Genomic DNA, 17,024 nt, shown 5'->3' with positions numbered 1-17,024 from the left:
CCAGCATCCTCGACAACTTGAATTGGGAAGTATGAAGTCACACTTCTGTACTCTATGATACCGCGCTCAAGCATTCAATGACTATCTCTTCCGTTTTCATTTTCCTTTACCTGGGTGGAGATGGATAAACATAGACTAATGTCTATTGCCGTTAGTGCTGTTGCAGGTATTCAAATCTCGTATTTGGAGGCTCAGAGTCTGGTGGCTATCTGCTAGAATCTAGGGCATTATGTGCTCAACCAATATCAAAAATATGTACATTGGAAGAATCATTATCATAAATGAAAAATGAAAGTACTTGCCTGCCGGTATGTCAATAGTGACATCTGATATTATGGGTGTTCTTGTCTCACTGCTCCATGAAAATGAACCATTGGTGATCTGTTGCAATTAACATAACAAACATTCAATTCAGTATTATTAGGTATAGCACACCAACAATTAGTACAACAAACACATGTTTTATGATGAGTGCAAATGATCAAGCTTTATCGAAATGTCATAGATATACCGCAAACTGACTTTAGCAATAACGAGCTGTCGGCTAAGTTTGCTGTTTGGAACACTAGGTCAATTAAATCAAGGGGAAGGGCCACAGCTCTATATGATTTTGTGAAGCTCGAGAAGATTGACCTTCTGGCTGTCACTGAAACGTGGCTGACTGCTTCTGACCGAGACACACGGGCTCTTGCAAACATCCGGGATACACTTCCAAACTTTGTGTTTCATCATGTGCCACGGAGCAGTACTGTTAGAGGAGGAGTTGGTATTCTTGTGCACAGGGGCTTTGATATGACGCTGAACCAACTTACAAGTGTGCAGTCCTTTGAGTATATAGACATCTCTATTTCTTGTCCGTGTGCCCCATCACACGAAATTCGGTTCTTGTAGTCTATCGCCCTCCTTATACAAGGAAGAACAAGTGCAGTGGCGGATCCAGGGGGGGCCGAAACGGCCGCGGCCCCCCCCCCCTATTGGCGGCGCAAAAAAGGAGAAAAAAAGAGAAAAAAGAAAGGAGAAGAGAAGAAAAAAAGGAGAAGAGAAAAGAAAAGAGAAAAGAAAAGAAAAGAAAAGAGAAAAGAAAAAGAGAGAGAGAGAGAGAGAAAAAGGGAAAAGAAAACGAAGAAAGCCCCCCCCCCCCCCCCCAATTTTTGTTCCTAAAATCTCCAAAAAAGGGTTACTTTTCACACAACAGTGTCCGGCCCGTACTACTAACTTTACCCACCGGAGATAGAGGGGTGCTTTCAAAGAGAGGGTACATAAATGCGCGTACCCTAGATAACACTGAGTGGGTGGGGGGGGGGGGAGAAAAGTCGGGAGAGAAAGGAGGAAAGACAAGGAAATGGCGCTAAGTGACAGTAACGACAAATAAGGAAAAAACTGTAATCGGGAGATTTGGGGTCATTCCAGTAGGCTTGGCAAACGTTATTGAATAGAGGGGGCCTGGCCGGCCGGCCGCATATAATCTCGAGCTTAGGGATTTTCTAGAATGCATAATTTCAGCATTCAACATTGCAAAATCTCACTTGGCCGCTACGCCCCGGCCCTCGCCCGATAACACAAAACTATGATATGACGCTCCCGGCCGTGATTTATCCATGGTTGGTGTAATAGATCTTTGATTTCTACAAACCTAATTGTGTGCTATCACAATCATGATTGTTTCATTTTCCCTTTAAAGCAGGCGCGTAGCCAGGGGCGGTAGGGGCAGTAAGAGGACATAGGACGAAAAAGGAGCAGACAAGGAATTATTTTTGAAATTCTGACAAGTCGAGATCGTCTTCTTTCTCTAATAATTTAATGAAATGTCAAAGGGGGGGAACTGAATTCAAACAAAGATTGAGAGACGAGAATGGTACAACGAATCGTCATCTTTCTCTAATAATGTAATGGAAGATCGAAGCTTCCGCGCTTCGCGCGGGAGGGGGAAAACTGAATTCAAACAAGGATTTAGAGTCGAGAATGGAACAACGAATTATCTTCTTTCTCTAATAATATAATGAAACGTCAAAGCTTTCGCGCTTTGCGCGGGAGGGGGGGGGGGGAACTGAATCAAACAAAGATTAAGAGACGAGAATGGTACAACGAATCGTCTTTTTTCTCTAATAATGTAATGGAAGGTCGAAGCTTCCGCGCTTCGCGCGGGAGGGGGAAAACTGAATTCAAACGAGGATTTAGAGTCGAGAATGAAACAACGATCGAATTATCTTCTTTCTCTAATAATTTAAAGAAACATCAAAGCTTCCGCGCTTCGCGCGGTAGGGGGGAAAACTGAATTTAAACAAGTATAAACAGTCGAGAACAGTACAACGAATAGTCTTCTTTCTCAAATAATTTTATGAAACGTTAAGCTTCCGCGCAAAGCGCGGGAGGGGGTCAACTGAATTCAGGCAAGGATTAAGAGTCGAGAATGGAACAACTAATCTTCTAATTCTTTCTCTAATAATTTCATTAAACTATGAAAGGTCAAAGTTTCCGCGCTTTGCGCGGGAGGGGGAGGGGAACTGAATTCAGACAAGAAATAAGAGTCGAGAATGGTACAACAAATCTTCTTCTTTCTTTTATAATTAATGAAAGGTCAAAGCTTCCGCGCTTCGCGCGAGAGGGGGAGGGGGAGGAACTAAATTCAAATCCGAATCCTCTCCTCTAATAATTTCATGAAACATCAGAGCTTCTGCGCTTCGCGCATAATTGGGGGTGAGGGGGGAGGGGGGACAGCAAGCTGCCCGAATATGATTTTAAAAAAAATCTTTTCTCGTATATTTTCGTGATAAATAACACTTTCACACTTTACATATTATGCTCAAATTTTTGCTTGTTCGCTTCGCTTACTAGCCGAATTGTGAAACCAGGAATTACTTTTTCGGGCAAGAGGCTATAGCCCCCCCCCCCCCCCCCCCCCCCCCGATGGAAATGTCAAAATTGTACCGGTATGGTGCTTCTAATATGACCTTGTAATAGTATTGATATGTTGAGTTTTAAAAAAAGGTCTGCCCAATTTTCAAATTTCCAGCCCCCCCCCCCCCCCCCTATTGGAAAATCCTGGATCCGCGCCTGAAGTGCACACCTTCAAAATTCTTTGAAGAATTGACATCTTTGCTGGAAGGTCTGCATTTGTCTAGAGTGAAGACCATACTTGCTGGTGATTTTAATCTCCATATGGACAATGCCAATAATACAGATTCTGCAGCCTTTACGGAGTTACTAGATTTATTCAGCCTTCATAACCACGTTGACTTTCCAACCCACTCATCGGGTCATACATTAGACTTGGTCATTACTGGCCGAGATGACGGCATTGCATCCTGTCTGCAGAACTGCAGTTATTTACATTCTGATCACGTCGCAGTGACTTGTTTGCTGAGAATGGGTCGGCCAAAGGTCCTTAAGAAACACTTTTCAGGTCGGAATCTTAAGTCCAATGGCTTCTATTGGTAAATCAATAATGATAAATCAAAATATACTTTTTTTGGTGGACAGTTGCTAAAATCGATTTTGATTCATCATTATTGATTTACCAAGCTTTCTGCATGATCTTAGAATGTCTATTGAAAGTGAAGTTGGCGACGACGCCGAGTCTTTGACATCCTTTTATGAAAGTGTACTGCGAAAGGTCCTTGACTCCCATGCACCTATCACTGAAAGAGACATTGTTATCGGTCCCAACGCGCCGTGGTATACTCCACTTTTACGTCGTGAAAAACAACTTCGGCGCCGCTGTGAAAGACGCATGTTAAAGTCTGGACTACAAGTAAACAAGGACATATACAAAATGCAATGCAGATCATACTATCATCAACTATCTCATGCTCAGACTAAGTACTACAGGAGTAAAGTTTCATCATGTGATCTACGAAGGCTTTTCGAGGTTGTTAATGATCTGACATCAAAGATCAGCAAGCCATGTCACACATGGCCGAAAAGACAATATTCTAATTAAATAATTTAACATATTTCCCACATGCCTATAACAATGAAACTACACAGAATTGTAGTTAAAGGTATGCTTGAAATATATGAGAAATGTATTTTTTTTAAATATTGTTTAATTTTTAAAAAAAAAATTTACAAAAATTGCTATTTCTACCAACTGACTGCTGTTGTGTGTGTTTGTGTGTGTGTGTGTGTGTGTGTGTGTGTGTGTGTGTGCATGGGGCAGACTGTGTGCACAGGCATTGTGATCACCCTAGTATTATACGTTGTAAAATGATAAATTGTAAAAAAAAAATTAAAAAAAAGATCTGCCTTGCAAAGTAAAGGAATATAATTTGATACCTATTAGCCTTAGAAAATATCTAAATCTAAATTGAAAACGATGTTTTCAAATCTTGTTTTGTTCTAATTATTAAATGTGTCTAGGGTGTGAAGGAGAACATTTGTTCATTTCAATGATTAGTAGATTTCATAGATCTAGTCGCCACATTATATTTACATGCAATGATGATCACCTTGTTACTTATCATAAATGGCGAGTGATATTACCTACCTTCAATGCAATGCCAGATGGAACTGTTTCACCATTCATGTTTGACATAGGAATAGATTGCGTTGGAGATTCAATGTGAGCGTTTGACATCGTTGAGTATGGAATTGATCCGTATTTCTTGTCGTAACCTCTCTTCAGTTTTTGGATCAAAGCGCTGGAAGTGGTGGCTTTCTACAAATAAATAGTACCCCAAAAAGGGAGGCGAGGCGTCGGGGGATACATAAATACATCATGAAATTGTACGTTGAAATGATGTTTATATATTCAGGTATTAGTCAGTGCTAAATTAAAAAGATGATGAAATTACTAAAGACGGAAGAAGAATGTTCGTGTATGAAGAAAAAAATGCATCTTCTACATCATTCATAAATATCACTCATACCAGAAAATAATATCAATATCAATGTCAATGTCAATCAGATTCCTCTTCAACGATTCAGTACGAACCTTTCCTTTTTTAATTCTCTGTTCCAAATTCGAAGCGACATGACTATACTATCGTAATGCACACAAGTCCTTTCATAATTCGATCACCCTGTCCGTAAATTATTTTGTTTATTCATCTATTTATCTACTTCTCATAATCATACAGGAAGCTTCATTCATCTTTAAAAATATGGTCTTCCATGATGTCCTGTTTACAACATACAGTTAACAACTTAATTATTCATACCCTTTTATTAAAATTTGATGTTTCCCCCTCCTTAACTCAACAATGAAAGGTAGAATGGTTGAATGTGGGTCTTTGTTACATAATTTTACATGTAAGCTTTGATATGTCAGATTCTGAAGACGCCTTAATCGGGAAAATCTAATGTTCACATACCATAAAAACGTATGAATTATTTTGATGTTAACTGTATATACAGATTTTAACTTTAAAAACAAAGATAAAGATGAGACAGCAAATCATCAAATGGTAATATAAAATAAGGCATAAAACATATACAATGTACCAGTTGCAAGGATGAATATATATTGTCAATTAATCACAGATCCCACAATGTGTTATCATACTTTCTTCTTTTCTTTATCATCGTTGTCCTCATCCATTTCACCGCCCTTCAATAGATTGCCTTCGATTTCGGGTGCTTTGAAGAACTTTCCTAGTCTACGTATACTGACGACAGCCATGACGAAGAAAGACGACACCCTTGGTAGTATCTGTAGAGGGAGCTGAAGCTGGTTGATGACTGCTAATGATGTGAAGGCTACGTCAGGAGTTAGGCTCTTGCCCGTGAATACACTGTTCAGGCTCAGAGCCTAAATCAGTCCAAAACAGGAAAACATAACATTTTACACTCGCTTTTAAAATAAAATACTAAAGGGCATGAACAAAGAATATATAAATACTATTCGATGCAAAATGTTATATCTGCCATTTTAAATGTTGATTTGATATTTGAATTAAGTGTAAAAGCGGCACGGTAGGTGATATCAAATTCATTGAAAATCAAAAGTATGATTAATGTTATATTATTTAAATTGAATCAGATGAGGACCCGAAATTCAATGTTGGAATTCCCAATTACATCATCAGAGAAATATTATTATATTGGGTAAATCTATATGACTAACAAAGCACCATCAATATTTTATATATCATATTTCAAAGTTCCACAAGCCCATTTTATCAGATTTTGCTTCTGTCGTTCAGAGAATACACATTATGCAAACAAATTGCCCCTCTAAAGACTTGACTCGTATCACTAAGTTGTTATGCTTAATTAAAGTAACTTGTTATACTTACTATGAGCGAAACAAGAAGTGGGACTGCATTGGTCAAGGAATCTGAAAGAAAATGATATAAATATATATTCCATTCCCATTTCTGTTAACTAAAAAGAATAAGGACGATGATAACAGTGCTAGCAATTAAAAAACGACAAGTGATAGAAATAATCATATCAACAATAATATGACAAATATCATCGACAATTATTAGGTTAACAATGATAACGATGAAAGGTTGCATCGGTAGAGGAAAGAGATAATTAGGTAAGCATTGAATATTTAAAAATACGTGAATAAATTAATAAATACTACCCCGTTGAAAATTTATACATAATATTCTTCCTCCTAACGCTCTCATTCTGAAAGGCTAATGACAATACTTTTAAACATTCTTCGATGAAACATGATGTTGCGAAGGTCCTCAAATTTTGTATCATATTTCACCGATTTTAAGACAGTTTTTATCATAAAATGTTCTCTGGAATACTTCCTGCACTGCTATGAATCTTTACTTACTTAGCTGGACCCGCCAGAACATTCGAGCCTTTAGTTTACCGACTTCTTTGTTTCTGGTGACCTCGATAGCCTGTTGAAATATTCTCTCCCAAGCGTTTAATTTGACGACTTTCATTCCCTGCAGTACCTCGTTAGTCTGCTTTAACCGTTCATCTGACATTTGCTAGAATGAACATCAACCATAACAAAACAACCAGTTTGAGAACAGTAGCCATGTTATCAATTAAGAAAGGAAAATAGATCTAGCTAAATTACGATAGGGTAATTCAATTCAATTCTTGTATTCATTCAAATTCAAAAGAATACATGGGAAAAATTTGGTTACACATTTTAAAATACATAATATTTATATAAGAAACTATATCGAAGAAAACATCTAAATAAAAATTAGCTAAAAAAAGAAATATTCCTATATTCTAGGACTACACATTAAAAAATGATGAAAAGGATAGTACATCAAGGTGAACGAAGGAAGGAAAATCACGCCAACCGATACCTGAGCCCACATGCTCCTCACTCAACTTGGTTGTACAAACACACGGAGTATAGAACATATGAGCCCAAATATCGGCTTGTCAGTCATTTCAATGAGCGCATTCTCCTTCCTGACCGTAATAATTCATATATAAAGTACTTTAAATTGTGATTCTCATTTGCAATGATCTGTTAAGCTTTTCGCGCCTTGCATTCTTCTGCCAGATTTCGTCTATTTCCTGTTATTTTACTCGACCGCTTCACTACACTTTCAATTTTTTCTGAAGTCATCCTTCCTACATGCCCAAATTCAAACAACAATAGACGTACACTCATCATGCCAGGTAAATTTATTAGCGATAGTTGTGCACAGATATTTGTATTCTAAAATCATTTCAATGTTTCATCTTTGATCTTCACTGGTTAGTATTGTTGTGTAGCAACTCTAAAGTCAACAACGATTTATTCCGTTTAGACTGAGGGTTTCCATGTAATAACCCAAATGGTGATAGTATCCACCTATAATGATTTCTCAACCTGTAGGACCTAGGCTCGCATGACGGATAAAATAGGGGCGAGGACCTTTCCCATTAACTAGCTTACTAAACAATGATAAGGCGATTAATGAACTAACTGGCCTAAATTTATTACCTACATGTAGCTTACTAATACTCAACAACTATACTGACAACATAATTAACAAGCCCTTAGAGTAATCGACTGTATATATACAATTGTGAGACAAATAGGAAAGATTTAGGGGTTCGTTCTTCACATGAATTAAACTTACCATAGCCCCCTTTTGGTAGAATGATTGTCTATTAGCAATGTAGATCTGAACAGGTATAGCCAGTAGAAGTATGACGCAACTAACCAGAGCCGACAACCCCAGTTCATTGTAGAGAATGATGATGTATACAACCATCTGCTCAACAGAAAAGTTCACAAGTTTAAATGATACGTGACAACATTACACCCTTGTTCAATTGCAGCTTTTTATAAAGCATTACTTTTAAAAGGTTTACTTCTCTCTTACATATTTTGTTCACATTTGAATGTCATGATGTGATATATCTTTGTAGGTCCATCGAAGGTAACAAATCAAAGGCTACTCTTCAAAAATAATAATAATTATAATAATAATAAGGATTAAATTACATTTATAAGCGCCTTTTCATTAGGTACAAAATGCATAGACATATGATGTATATGATATCTTATAAACATTTGTTTGACATTTCACTGATTTCGTATAATAGACTCACCTGATATGGTATAGACCAGCAGGAATGGAACCATTGCAAAGCTAAGAATATGGCCCTAGGATCTACTGACATGTGGTTGGTAATCTCACCGACAGTGAGAGACCCACTACCAATCCCCGAACTCGACAGGCGTAAGGATTTGGCATACACTGCTGACTATATCATTTAAAACAAAGTGAACGAAAGAATTTTATCAGGATGTTTAGAAAGTTATGACTCTAGAGGGAAAAAAATCTAATAGCAGACGAAATACACATAATTATGGAGGGACAAAATACGAGGTGCACTCCAGAAGGTTTAAGACTCTTTCAGGAGACATTTACTTAGTACCAAATTAAGTATAAAACTGTAGTAGGATCCTCTGAAGGCCTCCAAAGGGAATGTGTCAAGCACTCTTGTCACAGCCTCCTTCATCTCCTCAATATAATTTTAACGACTGCCACTGAGGTTCTCCTTCAGCTTCATGGGCGTAATACCTATTGATCAGGGGGGAATGAATGAATAGATCACCCCACCCCCCCTGAACAATAAGTATTACGTAAGGATTTACGCCCATAGCTTGGGGAACACCCAAAAGTCACAAAGAGCATGGTCTGTGCTGTAGGGAGGATGAGGACAGTTTTAAAATCAGTCTCTTAGTTGTTTACCAGGATGAAAGTGTGGACGGGTGGATAGTCCTGGCGCTCTGGCCAAATGGCCACAAAACAATCTCTCCCTGAACTCCTGCCTAGTGGGGGTCGATAATAATCACCATGACCTTCCCGTTGGACTTGCTCTGCCTCACCTTCTTGGGTCTGGGGAGCAAAGATCTTGTCTATTGGTATGTGGATCATGACGATAGATTCAGCTTTCGTCATAGGTCACCAGAGACTAACCTATGGACAATTTCGTGAGTTATGTGTTCAGTTTAACACAAAATGCCATTGCATAAGGAGCTCCGGACTGCATTATTTAAACTATAGTTAGCTGTGACAAGCAGTGTTTAGTAGGGTGTGTTCAAATTGCTGATATAGCCGGCGCTTTCACCCTGGTAAAACATCACAGGCATGTCAGCTTATTAGATACACAATAATGATGTACTAACATTGTAATAATCTAGGACAGTTACAATTTGCTCTCAAAAAGATATCTAAAATTTCTGGAATGCCCCTCGTAAGATAACCTAATAATTTTCAAGGTAGTAAACGTGGGTCTCGATTTAATCATCTGTGTCATTTAGGTTGTACACCCTTTTTCTCATATCTTTTTTTAATTTTTGTTAGCAGATGTTTCTGCATTTATTGATAAATAAAATATAAAACATTCAAATAACAATAATAGTATATAATATAATTGATTTACATAAAGAGTGACAACTTAAATACACACAAATAGAAAATGCATAATTGAAACCTTGAAAGTATCGAGGTAAATAAAAAAAATCAAGGTTAATGCAGAGGCCAACTATCATAAGCAAGAATGCTTGAGTCGATAGCAGCCGGGAAGGGGGGGGGGGTACATGGCGCTGGTATAGGAGTATGTAGGGGAATAGAGTGTCACGTATACAAATTTGTTCAGAAAGTATTTGAATAAAAAGTGGAAAGAAATTAAAGAAAGAAAGAAATTGTGCAAGTGTGTGCAAGTGGGTGTGTGCAGGTGAAGTAAGTGTTCGATTCGTATTGTTAATGAACTGGTCATCTAAAATTAATTTATATAAACAAACAATAAAAACCTCTGAGACCCTTATAATGTTTTTGAATATGTAGATATTAAATATTTTTTCATCGATGCTTCGAATGAATAAAGAGTTGCAGAGTGTTTAATAATATCAGGTAAAGCATTCCAAATGTCTGGACCATGATGTCTTATCGATTTATAGGCCATAATAATTTTGGGGTTGGTTAAGTGGAAATCGGATGAGTGTCGCGTAGGATAAGAATGTATATCACAATTGTAAACAAAAATATTTCGAATTGCCAAGTACAGTATTAATCCAAAATGTATACATAAAGATTACAGTTTGAAAACTGTGAATGTCAGCGATTTTTAATGTTTTTACTTTACAAAATATTGGATCATTATGGGCTAAATAATGTGAATGTGTACAAATACGAAGTGCTTTCTTTTGGATACGATATATTAACATAATTTTCATCTTAGTACTATTACCCCACACTATGTTACAATAAGATATGTATGACAAAATGAAGGAATTGTAAAGCATAAATAGTGACTTTTGTGATAGATAATATTCTAATTTATATAAAATGCCTATGCGTCTCGAGACTAGCATGCAAATGTTGTTAATATGACTATTCAAAGTTAGATTCGAATCAATCATTGCACCTAAGTGTAATGAAATGTTAACATGAAAATTACCGTTACTTAACGATGTAGCGTAAAATATCGGATATTTGTGGGTTTCTGCGGACATGTCGAAATGAAATTCAATTAAATCCAAGTTGAATAATGGTTATTTGTTATTTGTGATGGTTATTTGTTGCTGCTTAAAGCAAGTCTAACCATAATGCAATTTTCTTGCAAAAGTAACGTAGTAAGGTGCGTTTACCTGAATGGCAGCCCTGACTTTGGCTGCCTCTAAGATGATATAGTGATAACTTAGTTGAGTAGTGATCTTTTGGAAAACTAATTGGAAGAAGAGGACCGTCACTAGAACATATCCATTGGAAAAGAAATCTCCCACTGTGATATATGACTCCATCATCTGTTGGAAAAATAAACATTAATAACTCATTACTGCATAAGATACAATACTTATGCAAATACTTTTTTGGAATCTTCATGTTTTAGGCGGAGTTGGGGATCGTCAAAGGAGCGAACAAACTTTTAACGAATTTAAGGTAATCATATCGTCTAGGTTTGCGTTAATCTTATGCAAGTTATAATTATATGATTTGTTAGAAAGGGGGGTAGATGATTTAATATAATATGTGAACCGCCCCAACCTAATAACTGTGATAGACCTGAACTCAACAATGTATAAATGTGCAGATAATTATATCGACATCATCAATGGCACTTTGTCAAATAAATCAATACCATAAATATTACCATAAAATTACATTAAAAATATATTTATATTGACAGAAATGATTGAGTGCATCCAGGCGTATGGAATAGGCAATTAATTGTTTGCCATGAAATAAAAATCACATTTCAAATTCATAAACTGAATCAAGGGGGAAAAGGGATTTCTATGAGATAAGATGACATAAACAAATCTTTGTGATTAACAATTAAAGCAAAATAAATGAACACGACACAATTACATTAATGATGAACAGCAAATCAAATAAAGCGATTTACACCTTATGATTATCATATTAAGGAATGGTTGTCGCTCATCGGTGGTGACAATGATCAAAGTGATAAACTAAATTAGTAAATGCGTACGTGATTTGTTAGGACTGTCTCCTCGGTATCTTGGCTGCGTAAGGTTACCCATCTGATAACTCCAGCGATGAAAAATGGCGTGGCAAAACCTGACGTAACTCCAATAAATATGAGAATTCCCGATATGTACAGTCCTTTCTTAAGGAATCTGTAGAGAGCTCGACTGAAACTGATCTCAAGGCCTTTCTTTCTGGCCCTCTCCTAAAGGGTTCGAATGAAGAAGACAAAAAAGTGAACAAGAACAATGAGACACACTTTCCGATTGTAAATGATGAACTTTCAATGTTTGGTCTATTTACAAGATGCTTTTCCGCTCAAAACACTTGAAAGAAAAAGGAATAAAAAGTATTTAGTACAGAATTTGAAGGCCTTTGAATTATGGTAACTAAACGATGACGGTATCTTTTGACGAATTTATATGCCAACTTAATGATGCCAATTTATCCAGGGTTTAAAATTTATATGATCAAATGTTTGATCTCGTTAAATTCAATTCTGTCTTCCACAGCAAAAAAAATGTGAGCTTTCCCTTTCCCTATAATCCTAACCATTGTCACAAATATGATTTAATTGGTCTATCAAACAACTAGAATTTACGTTAAGAGATGCTAGAAGTACCTTTTCTTGGATGAGAATCTTGGCGAATCGTTCGCTGGAGTACTTTGCAGAATGCTCATCGGGTAGGCTTCCCATATCTTCATCTTCTATTGCCTGCGTCATGCCTTTCTTAAACAGGTCGTTCATCCATGCATAGAGGAGAGATGATGGTAAACTACAATCATCATGAAGATACTTCAGATTCCTCAATTCTGGAGGATGTTCTTTAGGTGATGATCCGAGGCTGAATCCCTGGTTTGCATTTGAAGATTTGAAAGGGAAGAAAGATGATGTACTGCTTGTTCGAAATGTATGAAGTAGCAGCTTAAATCAAAAAGGTTTTTACAATCACGGATAACTGCAATGTTTCAATGATAATAATAACCACACAAACAATTTTAAACTTCAAATATAGTGGAGATTACTATTTCAAAAGATTAGTAGGAACAATGAACATGCAGGATAAGGAAGAAAAATATGTGTATCCTTACCCTTTCTGGTAATTATACAACGGTATACAAAATTCTTTTGAAGCAAAACAAAAGCCGCATGCTGGCGAAAAAAGAATTTGACTTTTAAGAAGCTATCACGCACGTAGGTTTCATATTCCAACTAAGATTCTCTTTTAAAACGTATGAAAGCACAAGTGGAGGGATATGTACCTTTATTTAAGACTGAAATGCGTCATAATATATTCGACCTTGCATGCCTAGCTGTGCTCGGGTCATTACCTTTTTCATCAGAAAATAGATTTCCACCAAACACATCGCTGCATCTACAGCTATCATTGACTTATTGAAGACCCAGATCATGTGACGTGACGTAATATCATCGTGATGAAACGCAGAAGCCCTGAAACACTCTGCGACGAGGAGGCACACCCAGTATAAGAACTGTACAGGCCACATTCCCGGTAGCTCCCAGTATTCCATGTAATGATAATATACCATTACAAAGATGGCGGCCATGAATCCAGCTAATGGTACTATGTACAGTCGCGGAGGACTATCAAAGTTATGGTCATTTGAGGTTAAGATACCTTCGACAATTATACCGATACATAGAACAGTGTACAGGATATACGTCAACCAACGGACCACGTGACCTGGATAGCGGATGATGTAGCCATGATCAGTTGCACGAGAGATGCTACATACAGGTATGAAGATTAAAGCCAGTGAAGCCATCATACAAAATACCAAGTGTATGATAAGTAGTATGAGGTCTATTGTACAGGTGTTGGAGGCCCAGTTACCAGGAGGATGTAGAACGATTGAAACATTGTCTACGGTAGACAAGTTTTCTCCTCCACAAAACCAAGAAGTAACCGCTGCCATGGTTTCCTGTATAAATGTAAACAACAAAAGGAGAAAGAATTGAATAACATGCACAAAAGATTTACACTTAATAAAGTGCGTATTAAAACAAAAGTACACACTTTGATAGTATTCCCAAAAATTATAATTTCGCAATTTCTGCATGATTTGGGGGATGAAATTATGGGCGAGGGTCTATTCAGTCAGATTACATTGAAAGTATTGACGGATTGGTCGGTTATATACCGAAAGCATGGAAAGTATGTGTACCCTTAATGAGAAATTGAGACCAAAAAAAATATAGAGAGACCGAGAAAGAGAGAAACGGGAGGGGTGTTGGGAATATGGGAAATGCCAAAGATAGGACTATCCACAACACCCTCCCCTAGCATTTGTTCCCTCACGTTTCATTTCGGTGCCCTTATGCCCCCTCCCCAACCCCATGACACAGATACCCCTACAATGACTGGCTCCACGCCACGGTACACTATTAACAGGTAAGGTATCGACTGGTTTAGCAATAGGGTTAGTCTAATTATATATATATATACAGTGCGTCCCAGAAAAAAAAACGAAACCGAGAATTATCGATGTTTTATCATTACTATATCACAATCATAATTAATAAATGACACATATTTGTAAAGCTTAGATCCTCTTCCTTCATTTGATGCAACTCAAATGATTCATATATACGCATGAGTGATTTTAAACAAAATTGAATAAAGGGTACCAAACAGTCATTTGGCGAACGGTATCTGAATTTCAAAGAGAAAATCACATTTCTAGAAAGTTCATTTTTTTTGCCCTTTCAAATGACACCTCAATCAGGGAAAGTGAGCTAGGTATAACAAATTCTGTTTGTTTAAAGTAATGCTTGCATTTCCATAATTTTATTAAACTAATCCGTTCCACTGGCTGTCCGTCCTAACAACAAAGAAGACGAAAGACTTCATGCATGGCTGATCGTCAACAAAACGGAGTTTGTTGCCACGGCAGTCAGTCAGTAAAAACGAATTCGATTAATAAAATTATGGTCTTCGGCGTGAGATTCAATATTTGGGAAAACTTGTAGGCTTTGTCTTGACGCATTTTTGTGATACAAATGTGGTACATTTATATCTTAGCTTGTCTTTGTCAAATAAATCAGCTGCACTGGTTGCATCTAGATGGGATATAGGTGAGGGTGGTGTGCGGACTACGGTTATTCGGTTAACTTTTCCCAAGGCCTGGCAACGCAGCCGGGGGCACCCAGTGTTCCTTTTTTTGTGATTTGCAATTTATTGATTAATTTCATTTCTGTATTTTATATCATGTGTTTTCCGCCAAATGAAGTAATAATAACAATAAATATGGTCAATATTAGAAATTAACGAAATGGCGCCTAAATGACGTCATGCATCAGTATTAAAAAGGAATATCTTCTTTAGGTTCAATAATCATGCATAAGGCACATGTCATGTAACTTTCATTGTCATTGTTCATGGCATTCATGAGAATATGAAGCGAACAAAATCCATACTGAAAGAAATTAAAGAAAAACTAGGCATTGAATTCGTCACGGAGACGAATTAGGTGATCGAGACATAAACACATAACACAAATTCCCCCCCCCCCCCCCAAATAAAAAGGAGGCGGCCCCAAAAAAGGAATCGGACGGGGAGGCTAAACATGAATATTTTTACATGGCCTAAGCGCCAGTCACGGATAATTCATAATTTCAACTGAAGTCTCTTAGAGCATGGTAAATTTTATTAATTTATTTTTTAATTCAAACTGCATATGGAAACTTTCCATATTTTATCAGTAGGCCTATGGTGTATGGGGATATGTTCTTTGGTTAATGTCCGGGCGTTGTTATCACATTTGGCGTACATGATTTTGCTTTGTATTCTCTGTACCTACACTGCAAATGTTCACGAAGACTTCCTATGGCTGTATTATGTACGATTATGATATCGCGCACGATACTCCGAAACCGCTCTTATGAACACACTGAGTTTCCTTCGGGAAATTATGGCGGTGGCCGTCTGCTGCCCTCTATATACTCAAGCTTGAGCATCTTTAACTGGACGATAGTGATTGGACATTAAGTTTCATTTATATTTTAATTTCTGACTTTGGCCCTGAGCTTATTATTTATTACGGATTGGGCATTAAAACTGAATAACATTTAGCATCAGATGCCAGATGGGTCGTCAGTAAAAATACGATACTATACAATATCACCTGGACTGTTATACGACTAGGCCCTTGTATTATTTCATATTCAATTGACCGTACAAGTACGACCAGGTGCAGAAACCCCATCATTACCCATTTTCTTCTATTCGTTTTACATCTTTTTTTCATTACCGAATTCACAGACAATATTTTATTTCATTCGTGAACTTATGAAATAGAAGCTTCTCCGTATTTCAAAATATAATTTCTCTATGTTACATGTCTTACATCGTTTTGTTATGCATTCTTTTTATATTACGTATGAGACAAACTTAAAATATGGAATGTGGAGCGATTAAACAAAGTAATAAACTAAATTTATTAGATTTAAAAAAAGTAAACACCATAAACACGTTTTCTTTGAAAAGAGAAGGCGTTTCATCCACAAGTATAACAAAGACAGTTCAGTTCTACCGTGTCTTTAACATTTAAATTGATGTTCTAATGAAGCGGAGAATAGTGCAATAATTTTTGCCCTTCATACTTCATACATTAATACATTTTAATCGTAACGAGTGTACTCTTCATTGCAATTCGAAGTTTGATTTCCTTGTCTACATCACCCCTATCGGAGGTAAAATTATATCTACTTTCACCTAAATTCTACCCTTAGAAATATCGTTTCAATTATACCTGCAATGTTTATGTCATGTAAGAAACCCCTTTTAACCAGATTTAATTACATCTCCCAGGTGGTGTATTTACGATAGCTGGCCATTAGGCCAAAACAAAAAATCATTTGGTTGTCCTCGACCGCCCGCTCGTCATTTCGGGCCGCTCGTATTTTATAATTTTTGTTAATATTTTTTTTTTTATTTATTATTATTATTTTTTTTATTATTTTTTTATTTTATTTATTTATTTATTTATTTATTTATTTATTTTTATTTATTATTTTTTTTTTTTTTTTTGGGGGGGGGGGGAAGCAATCTTAAATGCCAAACATACCATTTTATGCATTTGCAAGGATCAAAATGCGACCCGTTGCCAGTTTGGTCTTTTCAGTACGCAATTAGGTAT

The 17,024-nt window shown here is 36.8% G+C and overlaps 1 protein-coding gene across 1 annotated transcript in view; it reads right to left on the bottom strand.

Annotated features, from left to right (window-relative positions):
- Positions 1 to 17,024, bottom strand: part of LOC105437528 (ATP-binding cassette sub-family C member 9-like) — a 39,082-nt gene that overhangs the window by 15,704 nt on the left and 6,354 nt on the right. Inside the window, exons 2-12 of the mRNA XM_030999963.1 lie at positions 13,197 to 13,808; positions 12,487 to 12,717; positions 11,869 to 12,069; positions 11,024 to 11,179; positions 8,476 to 8,631; positions 8,001 to 8,135; positions 6,737 to 6,899; positions 6,237 to 6,277; positions 5,504 to 5,749; positions 4,487 to 4,657; positions 303 to 381 (exon numbers count right to left, since the gene is read on the bottom strand). Of these exons, the coding sequence (XP_030855823.1) occupies positions 303 to 381; positions 4,487 to 4,657; positions 5,504 to 5,749; positions 6,237 to 6,277; positions 6,737 to 6,899; positions 8,001 to 8,135; positions 8,476 to 8,631; positions 11,024 to 11,179; positions 11,869 to 12,069; positions 12,487 to 12,717; positions 13,197 to 13,802 (2,185 nt within the window). The 5' untranslated portion in view covers positions 13,803 to 13,808. The remainder of the gene's footprint in view (positions 1 to 302; positions 382 to 4,486; positions 4,658 to 5,503; positions 5,750 to 6,236; positions 6,278 to 6,736; positions 6,900 to 8,000; positions 8,136 to 8,475; positions 8,632 to 11,023; positions 11,180 to 11,868; positions 12,070 to 12,486; positions 12,718 to 13,196; positions 13,809 to 17,024) is intronic.

This window comes from Strongylocentrotus purpuratus, unplaced genomic scaffold, assembly GCF_000002235.5.
Source record: "Strongylocentrotus purpuratus isolate Spur 01 unplaced genomic scaffold, Spur_5.0 spur5_scaffold_6, whole genome shotgun sequence".
In the NCBI taxonomy this organism is placed as follows: domain Eukaryota; kingdom Metazoa; phylum Echinodermata; class Echinoidea; order Camarodonta; family Strongylocentrotidae; genus Strongylocentrotus; species Strongylocentrotus purpuratus.
Note: the sequence above shows the minus strand (reverse complement) of the source record. Positions and strands in the feature narration are given on the sequence as shown.